This window comes from Microcebus murinus, chromosome 5 (assembly GCF_040939455.1).
Source record: "Microcebus murinus isolate Inina chromosome 5, M.murinus_Inina_mat1.0, whole genome shotgun sequence".
Lineage (NCBI taxonomy): Eukaryota > Metazoa > Chordata > Mammalia > Primates > Cheirogaleidae > Microcebus > Microcebus murinus.
Window position 1 is genome coordinate 90,899,657 of NC_134108.1, and position 23,701 is coordinate 90,923,357.

Here is a 23,701-nt window from a genome sequence, read left to right on the forward strand (position 1 = left end):
AAATCATGCAAAATGTAATTTGGGATAACAGTTTTTGCCTTCAAAGGAAACATTAATTCTGTACCAATGTTGTGAAAGATGCCAAAGTGTATTTCTTAAGAAGAAATAAATCTAACATCATGCCATGTTATGATACCCTACATTATTATTATGCTTAATGATCCCATATTATTAAATCCATCTTAACATTTTCCTTCTTCATGATATTCTGTTGACTGGCTGCAACGACTTGTTTTAAAGAAAGTGATTGTTAATGATCTTCGACTCTTAATGAATCACAAGTTCTCCATGTATTTGGATTGGTGAAGGGTCTCTTGTTTGATTTGATATTCTGGAGGTTCTATATAAAAATAGAAGTAAAAGTTAACAATATGCCAATTTAAGGATTTTACAACTGTGCTTGTGAATGTTTATATTTTTGGATGAAGTCTGTGCCCAAAGGGAAAAAATAATCAAGTTCATGAATGTAAAGTCCCAATAGTGAAATATTCTATAGGCTCTTTAAAAAGTGTCATGTGTTTAACTGTGATTTCCAAGTAATCATTGAAAGAAAAAAAAAAAGAGTCCTTTCTTTTCTCAAACACTTAAGTTATTAATTATTTGTTTCTCTGAAAACTTCTTTGAAGATTTAGGGCTCTTGGCATTTAGCATAAAATGAAACAAATGCAAATATCTTAATCTTTACTGAAGATGAATATTCACATGGATTAAACCTGACCACTAGGTCAGTAAACAATGCCTGCAATGGCAATCAGCCTACTTTCATTCAGGAGCATTATTTACGTCTAGAAGTGAGGTAACCAAGGTTTTGTTGTGGATGGTGCTTTTGTTGTTTTTTTTCTTCCCATGATGGCTGTGACTTTTGTCATTTCCCTAATCCTAGATCTGGAACTTTCAGATTAAGCATCATAATCAATTTTAAATTGCATGGAAAATAATTTGTAACTAGGTATAATGTACTTATTAATATGAATAATTTGCTTTAAAATACATATTGGAAAAAGATCAAAATTTTTACCTATAATGGTAACGTTTCCTAAGGTATCCAGAAAAGGGATATGCCTTCTATGTAGGCAAGAAATGAGGCAGAGTTACAGCTGATACATAGGGAATTAGGAAGACCATACACCTTATTTATCTATAGCACAAAGTAATCTGGAAAACCTCAGGGGCCCAATTAACAGATGTAAACTTTATACGTTGTATGTGTGGCTAAGAAGTAAAGATTGAGAACCAATAAAATAAGATTTTTGCCAGGCCAGAAGACCATCTGTGTTTCTGTGAAAAAAATATGTTTGTCATAGAATATCTAGGCAGGCACAGTAACTAATGAGTGCTCTCAAATATTTTAAAGCAAACAAAGTTTAATAAATTCCAAATGCTATTTTTTTCCCCTTAGAAAGGGACTTTAATTATTTGGCCTTCAAATCTTATCTTGGAACCCATGGAATATATTCTCATACAAATATCACTTTTAAGGCCTTGGAGAAAAGCAGTTTGTTTTGATACTGGTTTTGGTAAACATCAAATTAAATGTTTAGAGGGGTTGGATCCAACGAGCGGTTGTGTTTTGTTTAGCTGGCATTGCATTTAAAAACAGATAAATTTGAGTGTCCTTAGGCAGAGTGTATACACTCATCATGTACCCAACCCCTTCCTTGTATGGCCATACACCTCCCAACTTCAGTCTTTTATTTTATTCGACTGGTTGTCAAGGCCTTTAAGTCTGAGATTTTTGGAGGAGCAGTATGTTGTTCATGCATTGCATAGCCGACTGTGCCAGTCTTCTCTCTAGGTGTCAGAAGTCATGAAATAAGAGAAACATCTACTGCTTCTGCTCTTCTGCTGTCCTAATATTACTGAAAAATGCAGTTTATATGTGTGCACATGTGCGTGCATACTTACATACATATTTCTTCATTAACATATAGGATACTCAAATTACGCACGTATGTAAAATGAATAAGCAAATGAACAGGATTGATGATTAAATGTGATGTTAATTTTTTTAAGTTAAAGGTGAGCAAGCGCGTTTCACATCTACTTGTAAATGTTAAATAAGTGGGAAAATGTTATACCCTAGACACTTAGAAATCTAGAGATTGATGTGTCTCTAAGGTTAAAGTCTCACGTGCCTGCTGGAGTATTATTGCATTCCAGCAATGAAGGCAGCCGAGAAGGTTTGGAAAGAGTAAATTAATGTCAGGCAATGGTAATGTCTTGCAGTGGGGGCTCTGTAAGGCCTTCTTAAATGTCTCTTTCAATAATTCTATACTAAAACATGAAGAAAATTCATTAGCATGTAAGAAATTAGAGTGAAGACTAAATCTTCGGGTAAATATAAACTGTATGAATTGTACGAATTGTATGAAGCGTACAATAGGTTGGTTACATAAGCTTTTCGATGGTGCAAATGATTTGAATGAGGAACGCAGCAAAGTTCAATTTGCACTTTGTAGGAAATCCAGGGGAAATGATTGATAACAGTTTAATGGGAGGGAACATACCATGCATATGTGCTTGTAAAATGCAACATAAAAAATCTCCTATGATCACATTTCCCTTACATATGAAGACTGAGAGTAACAGTTTCACAGACTTATGCCACATAAAAGTTGATTTAGCATGTCTTAGAGAAGCTTTCATTCTCAGCCCCTTGGTAAGCTCAGCCATTGTGAAACGTGCTTTACCAATGCTCAGTGATTCCCCTCTAGCCCTTCCCCTTTGAGTTATGTCCAGTTACCTTAGCTTGACCATAACCAAAAGAAGGATTCCACAGGTGACTGTCATGCACATGATAGCATAGATTACTTCTCCTAGGAGCAAAAGATTAAGAAAAAAAGTCACTGGAGTTTTAGAGGGACTCCATAATAAAAACATTATAAAGGCTTGATTTTTAACTGACCATTGAAGGGGGAATGAAATCCAGTCAATGTGATTTCCCTTGCATGTTTTCTTTTATACAATGCAATGCCTTTGACATTAGACAGGGTCGAATAATCTGGAAGAAAATAATATAAAATGAGATTAAAGTATTTAAATATTACCAATTATTTTTATTCCCTGGGTTGTAACTTGTTTTGTATTATAAGGCACCAAGTTATTTCTATGACATTGTTGTAATAAATTTGATAGATTTGGGTGAAAGCAGGAACACAAATTTTAACGGCTTGTTTTTCCACTTTAAATCAGGTAATGTCCCTTTAGAAACTTTTGCTCTGCAAATCATGTTTATAAAAAATATGATGTTGTATAAGATAACTCATATCTTATATATAGACTGGGAAAATAAAAGAAAGTCATTTTAGGACACCCATTGGGCAATTGAAAAAAGATCCCTTTTTTTTATAAGAGTGATTGTTTTAATGTGCTTTTAAGGATCTCATTTCCCTAAGACCCACGGTATATATGAATCCTCTAAAGGAGAGTCCCTAAACCAAATATTCTGTGTACCTCTTCACTCAGTCACTGGAATGACCAGCTTTGCTTATTTCCCCTATCCTGTCTCCCTTCCTCTTCCCTACCCGCCACCCTAACTAGTTCACTTTCAACTGTTGTTACCTATTTTTGTCCCACCACAGAGCTACTCCTGGTCACTCTCATCAATTTCCAGCAGCCTCATGACTCTAGAAAACATGCTTCATAGTGGCCAGGTTTTAAAAAGGACTCTTTCCCCTTGAGGACATGGTCTTTTTTTCTGCCTTTCCCACTTTAAAGACAAAAAGATGATGCAATAGTTATAATTAATTGATAGACCTATTTTAGGGGATTTTTATTGATAACTTTAAAGTGAAATCACTCCTAGTTTGGACTTACTTTGACACAAATACGAATGTCAAACATACCAATCATCCAATAACCAATTTTTTGATGATGAAGATTAAGGTCAGTTTTGAAGCATTAAAAGAAAATAAAAAGGGGAAATGAAGTAAAGACTCCACCTAAGAAAGGCTTTCCTGTCCTTTGTTATAGATGTTTCATGTATTTTAAGACCTAGATATCTACATATAAGCAGACAGTTGTTTACAGAAATGAATGTATTGAATGGTGGGATATTACATCTGATGATAAGAGGCTCCGAGTAGAAAGGAAGGGAGATGAGAAGATATATAGTCATGCATCACTTAATGATGGGGTATGTGCTGAGAAATATATAGTTAGGCAATTGGGTTTTTGTGTGAACATTATTATGCATACTTACACAAACCTAAATAGTATAGCCTACCATACATGTAGGCTCTATGGTATATCCTACTTCTACTAGGCTACAGACCTGTATAGAATGTTACTCTATTGAATTCTGTAGGCAGTTGTAACACAATAGTGTTTGTGTATCTAAATATACAAAAGGGACAGTAAAAAATATGGTATTATAATCTTATTGGGCCACTGTTCTATGCGTGGTCTGTCGTTGATCAAAATGTCCTTATGTGGCGCATGACTGTATTATCAAAGGTTCCATTCAAGCATCTCTCCACCCAGGGCTGCAGCTGTTCAGAACACAGCTTCTTGGAAGCCAAAATTTTTGAGCTCTGTATTAGGAATAATCAGTAGACTGATAGATTGGAGTTTCACTAATAAAACTCTCAGGGTGGGTCAGGGAGAAGCAACCCAATACAAGACTAGAAAAGTAACTGAGGAGGATTTTGTAATTAGAAAACTCATTCTCAAGGAGTCTGAACTCTAAAACAAGGCATTTTTAGTTAAAGAAGTTTTAGTTCACAACTTGCATACTGGCTTATCATTTATTTAAGAAACCTTCCTTTCTTAGGAACTGAAAATCAACCTCTTCAGGATGTAAAAGTAATAGAGGTAGAACTTTGGATTTTTTTTTTTTTACTTTTGTGAGTATAAAATAAATTTTGTTATTCTCTATAAAGATGGTATGGAAAAATTGAGCAATTTCGAATAATACTGTTTTTTTGTAACTGCAGTCCTTTTGGGAAGAATTAACTTTAATCAAATTGAGCATATAGGTTTTTAATGAAAAAAATGATCACAATGAAATTTTATATTTAAATCAATTGAGAATAGGAAGAGTAAAATGGTTTCGCTTCTTTTAAAATTGGCTAAATATAATTGTATATGAAATACATGAACTGATTAATTATTAAAATGATGCCATGGTTTTCCTTTATGAAATTCTATCCCTAAGTACATTTGGTCTAGTTAGGTATCACAATTCATCTTTGCATTAAAAAAGTATTATTTTGATGAAGTAGGCTATCTTTTACATATGTAACTGCCTCAAGTGATTGTTAAACATTCACCTAGCAAAGTTTAGAAAGAATCCTTTCATTCACTAAATTTCACTCACATGGAACTCCCTAACAAAGTTATAATAGATCAATGACAGAAATGCTAGCTAATGATCCCAGTGAAAATTTAAATGCGTCTAGCAATCACTCCACAATCTTAAATATTGCACCCTAGGAGGATACCGAATATCAGTTAGAGAGATTAATGTTACTGAGAGTTTCTTGGCTACTGAAGCCCACTGGAGTTTCTTCCCCACCTTTTATAAACAGTGAGGTTTATGGTGTTTTATAACCATGAAATTAAAGTAGGCAGAGTTGATAACTAACCTCAGTCCCACACCATCTGCTATATTTATAGATAAACACTGTCAGTGACTTGTTTATCTTAACTTGTACCCTGGAGGAATTAAATGCTGTTATGAACTATATTGTAAAATCCCTGTACATTTGATGGGAAATCAAGATTAATTTCAACCTTGCATTAGGAACAATTTAAATAGTGTTCTCTCCAAATGAGCTGCAGAGAGTTAAGATGATTTCTATTTTTTGCTGCCAAAAGTCTTGTGCAACATTGGCTGAGAACTGAGGAGAACTGAAAACTGCTTTGTATAATGTATATGAAATGGTAAATGCATTGTAAAAGACGTGGCAGATCAAAGGCAAAACAATGATTTAAAAATAAATGTCAGAATATTTGAAATAGAAATTAAACATCTTACAAACTGTAAATTTGTAAACATTTATTTCATTTCATTTTAATTAAAACATAATTTAGAAGAGTCAATTGGGGGAAAAAACTGCTTGTATCTAGAATGAGTTTAGTGGGGGGAAAAAGTTCCCAAAATGGAACAGTAATTTCTACCTTGAATTATATTATTCAAGCACTAGTGAGCTTATAATAATAAGGCAAATATAAAATAAGAATGGAAATAATTTGCATTGTATTTTATAAATATCATAACTGTATTTCAAATACACAGAGTTTTAATGTACACATTGTTTTTGTGTACATTGTGCACAATGAAACAATATATGTGACAGTACCATTGACTGTCCAGATAGGTTTCTGATGTCTTCATTTGAAATTGAATAATTCATTAATTACTACCCTTAGAAAATGCATACAATTTTACCTACCTAGGTTATATAATTTTTTTCATAGGCCAATTGAACACATCATGGGAAAGAGAGATAGGAAAAAAAATAAAGGAAAGTGATACCTTTAGGAGAATCTTCATGGTTACTTGAAATGATAAAATAATCCAGAATGTTGTATGAATTATTGAGTTTTGAAATGGAAAAAAAAGTATATAATTGCAATAACTCTTCCCTACACATAAATGTGCAGATCTGCAGGGGGAAACTGAATAGTAATGTATGAAATATATTGTTAATTCTCCTTAGTAACCTTCTTGAGAATAAAGACCAAGTCTATCTAATGTACAATATAGTAAGGGTATCACAATGCCATGCCCATGCAATTATCCAATGGACAGTGTGTATTAGCAACTTTCACATTTGAAATAGTACATTTGTTACTGTGTAGTATACAGTTATATAATGGTTAGTTCTTTCTTATCTTTAACTGACATTAGTTGAGTATCTTCACATAAATCACATATTTTTCACCATTTCTTAAAATGTAAATTCAGTGTACCAGCTAAAGTACATATGGTCACTCAATCAATAAAGCATTTGTTAAGCAACTATTTTGCCTGGAGATTAATTCTAACTCTCAAGTTTGTTTATTGATGAGCAGGCAAAAAGGAATCATTTTGGGTCATTGGATTTGAGATATCTAAGACGAACAAAGAACTTTGAGAATTTCTCTGAGCCTTGGTTTTTGTATTTGTAAAATGAGACCAGTAATACCTATGTATGCAAGATTATTTTGAGGATTAAAACTGCTGTTAAACTAATATTAGGCTAATAGAGCTCTTGGGGACTTCCATGAGAAAGGATGTACAATTATAATGAGAATGGAAGGGAAAACAAGGAAAAGGAAAGGGATTCCGTTCTGGTTATTTTTTCTCTCTTCTCTCTCTGCCTCCCCTTTCCTTTCTCTTTTCTTTCTTTATCTTTGGTCAATGAGTATTTAGTAAGCATTTACTATTGGCTGGCATGGGAGATGAAAAGGTGATCCACATGTGCCTTTTCAATATTGTTACATGTGGTAAAAGGATATATACCAGATTTACTGCCTTTGCAGTCACCACACAGTGACTACTGCAAAGATGATGGCTCAGGAACCACCCTATTACCTCTAGTTCCTGTCCCTTTCTCAATCATACATTTTCTAGCTATCTTGAAAGAATCCTGTACTACCCCCATTAAAGAAAATGTCAATACCATGATACCTTTTGTGACTATCCTTCATTATCCAACTGTCTTGAAAGAGTTCTCTACATAACTGTCTCCTTTTCTTACCTCATTCCACTTTATAGCCCTTCCAAACAGGTTTTTGCTTCACTACTCCACTGAAATTCTTCTTTCAGGGTCACCTAAGGCCTACTTGGGCATTTTAATTATTCTTCCTTACTGGCTCCTCCTGCTGTCCTCAACTTCTAAGTAGTGGAGTGTTATAAGATTCAGTTCTGTTCCTACCCTTTAATAAGAAGAAATCTAAATATCTCATCAAATGACCTCAATTTTATAATGATTTAAAGTGAACTACAGATTTATATCCAACTACCTTCCTGATATCTTCGCTTATATGTCTTATAGCCATCGCAAATTAAACGAGTCCTGAAATAAATTTGTTTCCTAATTTATTTATTTATTTCCTAATTTATCTCACTGTTTCTCATCTCAGTAAATGTTACAGTAAATGCCTATCCATATCATTCAGATAATCTGGAAATTATCCTTGAATTTTCCTTTTCTTTCCATCATGTATCCCATGAGCCAATTAGTCCTGTTGATTTTACCTAAACAGATATTTTAATTCTATTCTTTGTCATCACCATCTCCACTGAACTAGCTGAAGCCATCATCATATTCCGCTGGATCTGCTTCAATAAATAACCCAATATCCTCAACATTTTTTACTATTTTCATTCCCACATATTTCCCATCAAAAGCAATCAGGATGATGTATTAAAAATGCCAATAATACCTCTCCTCCTTAAAATCTTTAAATGTCCTCCTACTGAACTTAAGTGGAAGTCTAAAGACTGTGCAATATCTAGAAAGTCCTACATGATCTAAGCCCTACCAGTCTCTTCAAAACATGTGCTCTTATCTCTGCTCATTTTATTCTAGCCACCAAGAGCCTTCTTCCCTTCTTTCTTCCCTCTCTGGCTCCTTCCCTCCCTTCCTTCCTTCTTTTAGTTTCTCAAACACAGTAAATATTTTCTTTATTGCTGGAGCACTTGGCACTTGCCATTTCCTCCTTCTGGAGCAGACTCCTTCTCTTCCTTCGGGCGTCTGCATGAAGACCATCTCCTTGGAAAGACCTTTCAGGTTATTTTACTGAAGTAGAACCATCTGTCATTTTCTATTTCAGAAATCTGATTTCAAGAAGACACAGTAAATTCAAGGTCTTTTAGAAAAGGCAGAGTTTTCTAAACTGTATGCCATAGAACACTATTCTGTAAAACATTTTTATGCATAAGGCAAATAAAAGATTCTGTAAGTAAATGACTTTGGAAAATTTTAGGTTGGATAAAATAAATTATATGCATTTTTTGCTGCAAGTATTTTCTAGTTTTATAATATAATTGAGTGGGACACCATTATCTCAATTTTTTTTTCTCAATTTTTCTCAATTTTTTTTTCTCCAGGGGATATATCTGAGAATCCATGAAAAATAATTTGTAAAATATGGGTATATGTGATGAAATGATAAGCATTTATATATTTTGGGCAGACATAAGATGTTTATTGAGGATCTTTGTTTTTACTTAGTCAATGGACTAAGAAGAGAACAACACACTGACAATATTGTGTGACCATGAATATAAGCACTAATTTATAATCCTAAACGCATACATGCAAGTACCAGGCACCACGATTCCTCTTGTTCTCTATTTCTGGAAGCCGAGCCAATTTTTCCCTCTGTGGTTTGGGAGATGCCTGACCTTTCAAATGTTTCTCCTATTGCCCCTTAGGGAGGTTGGTGTGATGCAACATTAGTCTCACTTTCCCTGCCAATTAATCTGACATTCTTCAATTTCTCAGCATGTACCCATGGGATATGGAGAATTTTGAGTCTGTTGTCTACTTAGGAGACCCCTTCCAGCAGAACCAAAATGAGTTCGTGGATAATTTATTTCTAGTCACCTATAAATATCCACAGGGTCATGTGATAGAAACTAGCATATCTGGACCCATGGACAGATTGTCCAGTTAAGTAGTTGCTTCCTACTTCAAAGCTAGTATCATGACAGTCAACATGGCAATATAGTCTTAGGATGATACATGGCCCTGATCTCAGGAAGTTTTCAATCAACTTCCCAGGTAGAATAATAATGTGAATAAAGTAAGGTAGGATGAACAAAGGACAATCAGTGGGAAAATATACATCTGAGGAATGGTGAGAAAGAAAACTAATTTGAACTCTGGGTGTTCTTGGAAATCCCATCAAGGAGCTTAGATGTGGGAAGGATGAAAGCAGGAACAATGGAGAACAATGAAGGCCTTTTGCACACAGAGATGACATAATTAAGACAGAGTTTAAGAATTAGTCATGGTATATCGGATCTTTCGTTGGGTGAGCTCTAACCAGGAAGCTACAGCAGAAGTTTAGGCATGAGAAGATAAAAGCTTAAAATAGATGGTAAAAGCTAGAGTAGAGAAGAAAGAATGTGTAAGGAAATATTTAAAACAGAGATTTTAGTTGGAAATCAGAGTGACGCAGCACAAGTGTTAGAATCAGATATGGATTAAAAACTGGCTCTGTATCCTCACCCCAGTTCTGTCATTTTAGGCCATTTATTAAGACTCTTCTCTCATATTTAAAATGGGATAATGCATACCACAACATTCTCTTTTTTAAAAACTAAATAAGAGTATATGGGAAGAGAGTTTGGAACAGTGCTTGGCACATGTTAAGTGATCAACAAATTATATCATTATTAAGTATTGGACAATTTAGAGTTGTATTTGATAGCTAAGATGAAAGGGTTAAATAAAAGATCACTCTTGGGTCTTTGAGATGACAGGATGTTTTACAAAAGATTTGGAGTGAAAGATGAAAAAATAATAGAGGAGAGAACTAAAGGTTCGTCTCCCCACTCTTCAACATTCCTGCGCAGAGGAAAGAACACTGGCTGCAAAATCTGAAAGAACTCAGCTACACTCTCAAACGACTCATCCATCCTCGGACAGTTAATTTAACCTCTGCACCTATGCTTCTCACATGCAGAAAGGGAATTGAGATAAATTGTGTTATTTTTCACAAGGATTCACCCCTCTTTCACTGTGAAGAATTACACATCCACCACCCAGTGCCCTGTGAGTTCAAGCACCACTTTCTGCAGGAGTGAATGTTTACTGACTCACTGACATTGCACTTGACCTTGATTTACGTTAGTCAAAAATGTGAGTAGAAATGATGTCTACTGGGTTCAAGCATAACCTTAAGAGTGATCCCGGTGCCTGCTTGTGTCTCTTTGCCATGAAAATGACATGTTCCAAATAGGCTGTGCCTTTAGCCTGAGTCAAGAGAAGCAGAACCTCAGCAGACAACCCCCAGCTGCCTATAGGCAGCATGGTCTAAAAATCAGTCGCTTTATTTTTTTTTGTAAGCCACTGAAATTTGGTAATTGTATGTTACTGTGCATTCTAGCAAAAGCTGCCTAGTTCAGGGTTAGTAATATACCATAAATGAAAATTGTAGTCAGATGGTTGGTGCTTAATAAACACTTGCTTTTTCTTTTTCTCTCCTTTCATATATCTGTCAAATGAATTGTAGGTGGAAGGAGAAGAAATATGTGAAAGGAGGTTAAAGAAAGGTGAGAAAGGAGAGGAGTGAACTTTGAGAAACTTTGGGAGAAGCTTGAAGAATATTCCCACCACCTTGGGAATAAGAATGTTTTCCCTCCTCTTTTTGGAAACATGGGGCAGTGTGATAGGTATTCATTGCAGTCTCTCCTTATGTATCATGCATTGGTGTTAATTTCCAGTTCACCTTATTCTCAAAAATAAGTATGAAATGCAACATCATTATATCTACTAAGATTTGAATTATACTCCATCAACTGGTGCCACATTACTTGTATTTATAAACACTTTAAGGTTGTATTACAGTATTAGATACCAGCACTTCTGGAAATATAAATTTTCCACTGTTTTACATAAATTCACAAAGACATGGTGAGAATAAGAAATAAAAACAGGATACTCGTACATATAGAAAACAGAGTGAGTGTAGTGAGGAGGAATATTGTGGGAATAGGCTAGCCTTTGATTTCAAGCCATGGATTCAAGACCTGCTCCAAAATTTGCTAACTGTATGGCCTGGAGTTTCTTAACTCTTCTGTGTCCCAGTTTTCCATTCTAAGTTAGAATAATAATACTCATTGGTTTATTGTGAGGATTATATGAGGCAAGATATGTAAAGTATCTTGCAGCAATAGATGTACAGTAGAAGCTATGATTTATTTTAATTAGCAAAGTATGCGTTGCTATTGTCTACATCAGTATTAACTACACATCATTTAAAATGAAATATTCCTGGGTTCTATCCCTGTAGGTTTGATTTAATAGTTCAAGAGAGAAGCAGAGAAAATGTACTGGACATTCATAATTCATAAAGCCCTCTAGATACTTTCAGGGTACAGTCAGGATGGAGACCATTGATACAGAGTGGAAAACACATAATTTTGGGAGAGAAAGAGAGAAATCAGATGGTAAACCACATCATGTTAGGCTACTGGAATGGAAGTTCTTAATGAGAGAGGAGATGGGGGAGGGTCAGGGAGAAAGAGGTTGGAGAGTTATGTTTAACAGATAAAGACCTTTTAAAAAATCAGTAATTGGTATAGAATAACCAGATAGAAGAATGCTAACTGCTGTTTTACAAATTGAAAAAAAAAATTGGATCAGTAAGAGATGTTACCACCTCAAATGTTCCCTTTCAGCTACCTAGCAGTATTAAAAGAACAAAAACAATTAAAAGCAACTGTATTTCCATTTTAGGGTAGGGGTGCTGGAATGGTAGTTTGGGCCAAAGAACAGTGAGAGAAATTGACTGAGTCGAAGCAGCCGTGCAGAAGTGTTGGAAGCAGTTATTAGGGTTGTAGACATATGCTTAGTGTACATTTTCAGTGTAATAACTACCATATGTACTTTAAACAAAATACCATTGTAAGTTTTAGACTGTCGTCCACTAGAAAGAGCGAGTGAATAGAGATGCAGGTACTGAATCATGGCTGGCCTGGAAACTTAAAATATCAAGAGCAGCATCTTTTCCTACACAGCCCCCAGTGACACATAGCAGTGTGTCATGAAGATAAGTCACCCTTTCGAAAAGCCCTGCAAAGACTGATGTGTGTGGTTTCCTTCCTCTCAGATTGCCTTGACTCCAGACTAAAGTAGACGATACACTCAGGAACTAGTGGGCTCTGACCTCTTTTTGCCAACTGAGTTGTTTTTAAAGATGCTGCCATGCGTCTGCAGTGAGGGCCTGGCCACCTGACTCAGGTGCTAATGCAATGGTAGAACATCAGGCCCAAAGTTAGGACAAACTTGGAGCATTCCGGTGGTTGGGAAAGCTCCATCCCCAGGCTCAGTGATACTAAAGGAAACCATTCCACCTTACGGCAGAAGCCAACAGAAAGGGGACACTGGTCTCTGTCCCATAGGCACACTCCCAAAACATCACTAGGGGTTCACATGTGCCAAGAAACACTTTCATCCATTCTGTGCTCTTTTATCTAGTTTGAAAACTAATTTGTTTACTGTAATTTGTACCACATGCCCTAAATAGATAGATGCTTTCCAAAGAGTAATGCGTGAGAAGAATAAAAATTATGTTGTGTTCATTTTTACAGTTTATGAGATATAAATGTGATCTTACAGTATTCTTGCAACTTTTAGCCTGAGAGAATATTTACTGATGTTTGGAATGCTGTAAAGGATTTTCATGAACCTATGAAAAGAACACTAGCAGATGATTTGAGAAAATTTGATATTTGTGGAAGATGAACTGTTGCCACCATCAGTGGATTCTTAACAAATCTCTGCTCATCACTCACCTATCTCATCTAACGTACTTTATTTGTCTAAGTACCAAACATTCTTTCTTTTTCTAAGGAGTCCCCCTTTAAGATGATACCCCAGCTTGTAGGTGCCACAGCGGTAACTATTAAGTGCTCACATATGTTATTTTCTGGGAATACATCTGATGCCATTATATTGTTGTCACAAGAATACTTGGCTCTTTAAGCCAGGAATACACATGCTCATAATAAATGACTTTTATGAGTTCATATACACAAGCATGATGCACAGAAAGTATAAAGGAAAGACTGCTTGTTTTATGCTGCCTTGGCACTAACTCCATCTCCAATTATAGGCAACAAGGGGATTGTATGAAGCCAATGAAAGCATAGGGTGGAAAATGGAAAAGATAACACTATGCTTTCACATAATGAAGCTCATTATTGCTCAAATTGTAACAGTATTGTTTTGTTGTTCCATTTCCCTCCATCATCTTAAATGCTCTTTTTCTTCTCTACTAATGCCAACATGTGAGTTGTCTCACTCATCAAAGGCAACTCTTTAAATCTTTCTTTTTTAGCTTAGAGCAAACAACAAAGGTAGTCAAGGATGATTCATACAGCATTTCATGTTCAGTGGCAGACTTTCCCCCCTCTCTTAACAACACCTAAGCCTTTAAGGGTAGAGTTGGGAGAAAGTGAAGGTAGGAGACAGCCGTTCTCCTGTTGTTTCTGTTCGGGGTTTGTACACTTCAATATTTCCAGATTACGGCCGTGTGAAGCATTTTCTGCAAAATAGGAAGCCAAGCCAAATTTGCTGGGGTTTCAGGTCTGCAGACAAAATTTGAACCAGCTGGGTTTTATTGGGAACTTTTGTGAGCAAGAAAACCTAGTTGTGAAACTAAAGCCAGCATTTGTCTCCTTTGGAATGGGCTACATCTTTAAGGGCTATCCCCCCATGTCTCTTCTCTTGAGGGAGTTTTGAATTTTGAAAGGTCCTAAGATAAACCTATCAGATAATTCCTTAGAGTATCTAATTGAAATCTTGGCCAACAAAGGTGGAAAGTGGGGTCAGATATGATGTTCCTCTTAGTCAAATCTTCACAGAGATCACAGGAAGCTGGGTGTCTCTTTGTAATCTGATTTTAGATTACCCAAAATAAAACAGATATTGATTTCCTACACATATGTACTTACAAAAACAAAAGCCAACAGACACACTCACATTCACTTAAACTCACACACATATATAATAGCGCCTGATCAAAGTGGCAAATGATTGCCAACATATTGTATTTGTTCCACATCATATTTTGAGTGTTCTTAGGTGGGAATCATTGTGTTCTTTGCTAAAAAAAGTATAGAGTTTTATAGATTTAAACACATAGCGGTAGAAGCAAAGAAACATGCCTTATTATGAATATTTAGTGAGAATGGGACACATTATTTATAAGAGGTTTAGAATTTGGAAAGCAAAGAATCAGAAGGTAACCTAGAGCTAGAGAAAACCCTTTTACTCCAAATCTCAGTTTAGATCTCTGAAAGAATGAGTATTTTTCCAAGGGCAAACAAAAGAAATAATATAGGCTTTCTTAAAATTTTAGTGTAATCTTAGGAAGGGAAAGTTATTGGCAAACAACTGGTCTTTTTGGCATAAAAAAAAAATAATCACCCCAGAGGTGGCTCTATACACAGGCAGTATAGACGTTTGCTAAAATATACTGGCCTCAAATGTAATCTCAGTTACCCAACCCAAGAATATTAGGGAACATCTAATATAAAATATCATCTATTTCTCTGAAATCATTACCAGAATTTAATATGTGAGAAATCTTAGGTTTAGGGAGAGGACAACTGATTCCCCTATACCACCAGGTAGGGTTATGGATAGAACTTTTTGTCTTGGATTTTGTTCTTTTTTATTACACCAAATTGTCTCCCATCAACACGCTTTCAAAAGAGTCTCTTTTTATATACATGTGTGTCCCCTGGGAGATGTAACATTTATAATTAATTGACAATCATAAATTTTGTATCATTAGGTGACAGCAGTATATTATGGTGGCTAAAATCATAGCTCCTGGTGCCAAAAACTGCTTTGTTTAAATTCTGGCTCTATTGTGTTTTTTTTGGTAAAAGAAAGGACACCTACTTCACATATTACTTGTAAGAGTTGAATTAACTAAGGCATATAAAATGAGTAGAATAGCGTCTGACACATAGTAAGTATTCTATTAGGTCTCAGGATCTTGAGTTAATAAAATATAAATTATGTAGTATGCATAGTCAGGATGTAGTTTTAAAAGGGAAATCAGTGTCTTTAGATGTTTATTAAACCTCCATTTTAAAGATTATATCTTTTATAGCTTCAGTTTTCTCCATGTCATTTCATAACATTGAGATAATATGAAAACATTCCTTACTGTTGGTCAAATGGTATGATTATTCTTCAAGGGTTTTTCAGATTCTGACACTATTAATAGTAACACAATATTTTAAAGATATGTTTCTGGCCATTAGTAATTCTCCCTTTCTGCAGTGTCTTCGAAGCAGGCGATAGTGTGCTTGAAAAGCACCCACACCTGATAGTCATTGCTTCCCATCAGAAGTGACACAAATCTAAAGCCAATTGCACGGGTAAACCTCATCTACAGACTCCACCTCTCTACTGTAAAGACTAGTCCCTCTAGGATAGCCCTGGGTGCACCATCAAAGAAGCTGGAACCTTCCACATGGTCCAGTCTGGTAGCTGAGTCTGACTTACTCACTATTCTTTTGAGAAAGATAAGCCAATCTAGAATAAACTTGAGGGCCTGAGATTTTTCTATCTGCAAAGTTCTGTTGCAAATTCCAACTGCCAGGACCAAAGTGTGTTCTAAAATTGCCAAAGTTACCATGAAAAATATGACTTAGTCAAATACATCCAGGTTTCACATTCGATGTTCAAAAAAGTAACCTTATCTATCTAATCTCCCCCGACCCCACCTATTGGTTGTTCTTTACATCCAAGCCTAATTTCACTCAGTGTGAAGCACACATTCTGCACTACTTTCCGAACATTGTGTGTTGTATGCTGAAAATTAAGTGATGACACTGTTCAGATGTTTTCTGGCTCTTGACTTTTATCCATCCAATCAGTTGTTATCAATGTGGACAATAAAATTGTGAGGGCCAATGAGAATTCTTCCAGTGATCCAAGTCTACTTTTTCATGTTTATAACATGACAATCTTGGTACTAATGCATCTGGGATATAGCAATAATTTATACTTAATAGAAAACAGGCATCACTTCACTATTCTTTAATCAAAACCAGTGCCTCTTTTCCTGTTGAGTCTGAGGATGTTTTATTGCGTGGGGATAAATGGGAGTTTGCAGTATCTTTTGTTCCATTGACTTCATAAGCAAATTTGAAAACATTTAAGAATCATGATGCTAAGGATGGTATCTCAAAGAAACTGATGTTTAAGCTCTTCCTATAGAAGTACAGTAGTGTATTCTATATCAATGATTCAAGGAAGAGAACATTGACAGACTCTGGCTGATTTTCAGGAAAGAATCAATGAATACTCTAAGCCAGTGGTTCCTAACATTGGTGCCTGGACAAGCAGTCTCAGCATCACCTTGGAGCTTGTTGTACATGCAAATGCACAAGTTTCATCGCAGGCTTACTGAATGAGAAACTTTGAGGGCGGCCATCCAATCACACGTGTTTTAGAAGCCATTCACATGATTTCAATGTAGCTAAAGTTTAAGATAAATGGCCCTAAGCCACTATCTCAAGGAGAATTTTAGAAAATTTTAAGGACATCTGCTTGAACTCTTCCACAACACCAATACACCCAGTGTCCATGAAAAATAGATTACTAGACTGTCACAATGCATCAGGTCAATAAAGTTGGTCTATATCTCAATAGCAGACGGGGCATTATGTATAGTCATGCATAACTTATCGACTAGGATACCTTCTAAGAAATGCATCATTAGCTGATTTTGTCATTGTGTGAACATCATAGAGTGTACTTTCACAAACCACATGGTATAGCCTATAACATACTGAGGCTAAGTGGTAGAGCTATTGCTCCTAGGCTATAAACCTGAAGAGCACGTTACCGTACTGAATATCGTATGCAACTATAACACTGTGGTATTTGTGTATTTAAACATAGAAAAGGTACAGTAAAAGTACAGTATTACATTCTTAAGGGACCACCATTATATGTTCACAGTCCATCATTGACCTAAACATTGTTGTGTGGCACACAACTGTATATAATGCAGAATACATATAAGTTTTTTCTTAAAAAATCCTTATGAAGCTGTCTAGGTCATCGCTACTCAAAATGTGATTCCTGGACCAACAGCATCATCTTCATCCAGTTGCTTGTTAGAAAAGCAGCTCTCAGTATCCACCCCCGACCTACTGAATCAGAATCTACGTTTTAACCAGAAACCATGTGATTCTTATGCACAATAATTTGAGACCATGTGCCCTACCTGATCATCTACCCTAAAATCATTCAAGGATAAGACCATACTTAAGAAGTCAGGAAGCCAGGTGCATTGGTTCACGCCTGTAATCCTAGCACTCTGAGAGACTAGGGTGGGAGGATCGCTTGAGCTCAAGAGTTCGAGACCAGTATAAGCAAGAGTGAGACTCCATCTCTACAAAAATTAGTAAACTTAGCCAGGCATGGTGGCATGCCCTTGTGATCCCAGCTACTCAGGAGTATGAGGCAGGAGGGTTGCCTGTGTCCAGGAGTTTGAGACTGCACTGCAGTGAGCTCTGATGGCACCATTGCACTCTACCCAGGGCTATAGAATGAGACTGTTTCTCAAAAAAAAAAAAAAAAAAAAAAAGAATTCAGTTATCCTGAGAATATATGACACTTTAGATCTTCCAGAAAATATTGTCTTCCCACACTGTTTGACATCATAATGATTATGCAAAGATCATTGATTTATATGATTTTTTTTTCAAATCCCTCAGAACAGTAAGAGTTAATATTTACTGAGTTTTACTACACTCTAGATACTTCTTTGCTGATGCAATCTTTGCACCAACATTCTAGGTTAGGAATGTTTATTATAATTTCCATTTCACACTCTGGAAATTGAGGCAAACAGGGAGCAAATAACTTGTTTACAGTTACTTATTTTTTAAATGATGGAGAATTTATACCCACATATATTGGTGCTATCTTGCCTATCTAAGGCTGTACTATTTAATAAGGTCTATTAACATTTCCAAACATATCCATTACTTGACAATCAGAGGCATTGTTGCACATCATAGTTTTTAATCAAAATTTAAGGGTTAGGCTGAGAAAGAGAGAGTGGAAGAAGAGGCCATGTTATATATTTTAGATTTGAAAGCTAATGAAGGTTAAATATATTGATTTATCCCCGAGGTCCAAATCCAAGCAAATATCTAAAATTCTATCTATCAACTAAATAGCATGAAAGTCAACAGTTACAGAATTTACCATGTATCTGAATTTTTACGTTTGATGGTAACCTAAACGAATTTTAAAGAAATGGTTTGTTTGTATTATTCTTTTTATTGCTAACTTAAAACACGCATTCCTGTTCTCTAAAGAATACAAAATACTGCAAATAATAAAAAACATGCCCCTCAAAGAATATTCACTGATTTCTTAGAGGAAAAACATACATTTACAATTGAGTGTCTATGAATTTGATGGACTACAAATTCACCACGGAGCCACTTTAATCCAGAAAATACAAAATACTGGACTGTTTAGAAGCTATGTTATAAATATGAATATAGAGTCAAGAAATTCTGTTGAATGTTCCTTGGAAAACCAAGAGACTTTTTTAGCACCTGGACTGAATTTGAAGGAAACTGGACTTGAATTAGAGTTTTGTGTAGAAACCAAGAAAAAGTCAGTGGTTTTGGCTAGATGAAGTGATTTATTTCAAGCCAAAACTTAACATAAAGCTCCTGAAATGCTAACTTATATGTATTGGCTAAAATAGAAGGTGGTGTGTGTGCATGTGTGTGTGTGTATGCATATATGTGTGCATATGACAGAGAGAGAGAAAGAGAGGGAGAGAAAGACTTTTGCAGTGGAAATGTCTTTAAAAATTCACTTAGCTCACTGTTCTATTTATAGTCTATAATCTTTTCTCAGACAGCCAATGATCAGGCAATGATAAAACTAAAACCAGAATTTACAAAAGTGAGTTTGAGCCTGTATTAATCTATTTTGCACAGTCTTTAAATTATTCCACTAAAAATAAGTCTAAAATTTTATGCACTTCAGAAAAAATATATAAAAACTATGTATTATGCACCTCCATATATAAATGGGTGTGTTTAAAGTACTTTCTATAAAAATTTTCGCTAATGGAATGTTATTTTTAAATCCAGACCCTCACTGGGAATAGACAGATGAAATGTTGTAAGGCAAGATGAAATGCAGCCATATGAGTCAGTCATCCATCTATTGACTGCAGACAAGTGAGATGAATGTAACAGTCTTGATATCTAAGATGAGGCATCAATAGACAGAAGGGTGAAATGTATGGCTATGAAAAAGGAATTAAATAGTAGAAACAGGCACAAGTCAGAAGGGTACTTTTCTTTTTTAAAACATTTTAGAATATTATGGGGGCACAAAGTTTTCAGTTACATGAATTGCTTTTGTACAGTTTGAGTCAAAGTCATAAGTATGCCCATCACTCAGATACTGTGAATTATATCTGTTAGGTGTGTATTTACCCATCCCCAACTCCCCAATCCCATCTGCTTGACTTCCATTGAATTTTACTGCCATATGTGCACAAGAGTGTTGATCTATGAGTTCCAATTTAGTAGTGAGTAGATGTGGTTTTTGTTTTTCCGTTCTTGTGATACTTCACTTAAAAGGATGGTCTCCAATTCCACCCAGGTTGTTACAAAAGGTATTAGTTCACCATTTTTTAATGGCTGAGTAAGACTCTATGGTATACATATATCACATTTTCTTAATCCACTCATGTAATGATGGACACTTGGGTTGTTTCCACATCTTTGTGATTGTGAATTGTATGGCAATAAACATTTGAGTGAAAGTGTCTTTTTTATAAAATATGTATTTCTTTTTCTTCTGGATAAATACTCAGTTGTGGGATTGCTGGATCAAACGGTAGTTCTATTTTAAGTTCTTTGAGGTATCTCCATACTACTTTTCATAGAGTTTGAACTAGTTTGCGGTCCCACCAAAAGTGTATAGCAGTTCCTTTATCTCTGCATTCACACCAGCATCTGTTGTTTTGGGATTTTTTGATATAAGCCATTTTCACTGGAGTTCGGTGATATCTCATTGTGATTTTGATTTTCATTTCCCTGATGATTAGAGATGTTGAGCATATTTTCTTATTTTTATTGGCCTTTAGTCTATCTTCTTTTGTAAAGCTTCTGTTCATATTTTTTGCACACTTTTTAATGGGGTTGTTTGATGTTTTCTTGTTGATTCACTTGAGTTCTTTGCAAATTCTGATTATTAGCCCTTTATTAGATGTATAGCATGCAAATATTTTCACCCATTCTGTAGGTTGTCTATCTGTTCTATTGCTTGTTTCCTTGACTGTGCAAAAGCCTTTTAATTTAATCAGGTCCCATTTATTTATTTTTGCTATTGCTGTGATTGCCTTTGGCATCTTCTTTATACGAACAAATTCTTTGCCTATGCCCATATCTAGAAGTGTTTTTCCAACCTTTTCTTCTAGAATTCTTGTAGTTTTGTGCCTGAGGTTTAAGTCTATTATCCATAATGAATTAATTTTTTGTGGGTGGTGAGAGGTGCAGATCCTGTTTCATTCTTCTACATGTGGCTATCCAATTTTTTCAGCACCATTTGTTGAATAGGAATTCTTTTCCCCAGTGTATGTTTTTGTCTGCTTTGTGAAATGTCAGATGGCAACATGAGGATGGTTTCACATCTGGGTTCTCAGTCTGATCCATTGGTCTAGGTCTCTGTTCTTGTGCCAGTCCCATGCTGTTTTGGTTATTGTAGCCTTGTAGTTTAGCTTGAAGTCTGGTAAAGTGATGCATACCAATTTGTTCTTTTTGATTAAGGTTGCTTTGGTTATTCAGTGTCGAGCATTCCTTTCCACCAACAACAGTCAAGCTGAGAATCAAATCAAAGACTCAATACTTTTCATAATAGCAACAAAGAAATAAAATACCTAGGAATATATTTAACTAAGGAGGTGAAAGATCTCTACAGGGAGAACTATGAAACATTGAGGAAGGAAATTGCAGAGGATGTAAACAGATGGAAAAACATATCATGCTCATGAATTGGCATAATCAACTTTGTTAAAATTTCTATACTACTCAAAGTGATTTACAGATTCAATGCAATCTCCATTAAAATACCAACATCATTTTTTTGTAGCTCTAGGAAAAATAATTCTATGCTTTGTGTGGAACCAGATAAGGGCTCTTTTCTTAAGCTTTTCAAAAGGCTATACACATCTTTAGGAATTTTTATGATAATATTTCACAAAAGCCAGCTGGTTCTACAAATCTACTGGGAATAGTCTTCTGTCATCCTTGTATTAACAGACCTAGCCACATCATGGCTCATTAAGGGGAAACACACATATAAGAGCAAAAATATCTTAGTATCAATTGCTTATTTACAGTGTTAACACCACTCAAGGATCAACTGTAAAATACTTTCCTACTACTTAGACTTTCTGAAAGTAGATCTATAAAGAGGAAAAGTGGTGGAAAATATAAGGCTTGAAATGTTTTTATTAAAGTGAACGGTAGCAGCCTGGTCTTGTTAATTCCTGATTCTTTTGCACAAATATTTGAATTAAAAATTCCAGCTTAAGTGGAAACATAAAAGATTGAGGCGTTTAATAGGGAAACTGTATTATTAGAAGAGTTCTAACAAGGAAAAGAAAAACAATGGAATTCAAGAACAGTGCTGCCATAGAGATATGGTAGACATTCATTCATTCACTCATTCATTTATTCATTCATGGGTTGAGTAGTTAATGTGTACCAACAGTTGTTTTGGGGCACGGAGGTGACACAGGCCACCTTGAGAGCTGCATAGTATTAGTCTTATTAGTTTTGCCTTTCTGAACACAGACGTTTCTCATTCCCTGAGAGGTGTGAGTGAAAAGGGGCTCTGAGACCTACAGCTGGTGACTGGGTTTTTCCCACATGTGGATTAGAGCAGTGGCTCCCAAACTTGGTGGAAAATCAGAACCACCTGGGTGATATTTTTAATACAGATTTCTGAGCTCCACCTCAGGCCTAATAAATTAGAATTACTGGGGTTAGGCCTAAATATCTATGTTTTAAACATATTGTCTAGATATTTTTGAGGACTAGTCATGTGTAAGAACCAAAAATTCAATGTCCATTAATGTTGCTCAATAGTTTGGGATGATCTTTGTGATCATCAGTTTCTTCATTAATAGTGGAGAAATTTTTACCAATAGAGTTGGGGACCCAGCTGGCTTTAGTAAAAACTTACTATAGAAACTCCTAGGACACTGTTGGTGAGAATATAAATTAGTACAGCCATTATGGAAAACAGTATGGAGTTTACTCAAAAAATTAAAAATAGAACTACAAAATGATGCAGCATTGGATAGATATCCAAAGGAAATGAAATCAGTATGTTGACAAGATATCTGCACTCCATGTTTATTGCAACACCATTCACAATAGCCAAGATATGGCATTAACCTACCTAAGAGTCCATGAATGGATGAATAGATAAAGAAAATGTGGCATACATACACAATAGAATACTATTCAACCACAAAAAAGAAGGAAATCCTGTTATTTACAAAAATGAGGATATACCTGGAGGACATTATGTTAACTGAAGTAAGCTAGGCACAGAAAGACAAATACCACATGATATCACCCACACGTGGGACCTAAAAAACTTGACCTACTAGATGAAGAGAGTAGAATAGTGGTTATCAGAGGCTGGGGTTGTTGGGGAGACATTGATCAAAAAATGCACAATTACAGTTATACAGGAGGAATAAGTTCAAGAGATCTATTGTGCAGCATGGTGATTATAGTTATTTATGATATATTATATTGTTGAAAAATGCTAGGAGAGTGACCTAGAGTGTACTCACCAAAAAGATGTTAAATATGTGAAGTAATATATGTGTTAATTATTAAATAGTTAGATTTAGCCATTCCACAATGTATACATACTTCAAAACATTATGTTATCTGTTTACTTTCGTGACTGTTTCTTTGGCTGTGCAGAAGCTTTTTAGTTTCATCATG

The 23,701-nt window shown here is 35.4% G+C and overlaps 1 protein-coding gene across 1 annotated transcript in view; it reads right to left on the reverse strand.

The window, feature by feature from the left end:
- Positions 1-267: 267 nt before the first annotated feature.
- GFRAL (GDNF family receptor alpha like) overlaps positions 268-23,701 on the reverse strand; it is a gene marked incomplete at its 5' end in the record, with an annotated part of 51,895 nt that continues 28,461 nt past the window's right edge. The window contains 3 exons of the mRNA XM_012780784.3: positions 268-340; positions 2,744-2,816; positions 2,906-3,001. Of these exons, the coding sequence (XP_012636238.3) occupies positions 268-340; positions 2,744-2,816; positions 2,906-3,001 (242 nt within the window). The remainder of the gene's footprint in view (positions 341-2,743; positions 2,817-2,905; positions 3,002-23,701) is intronic.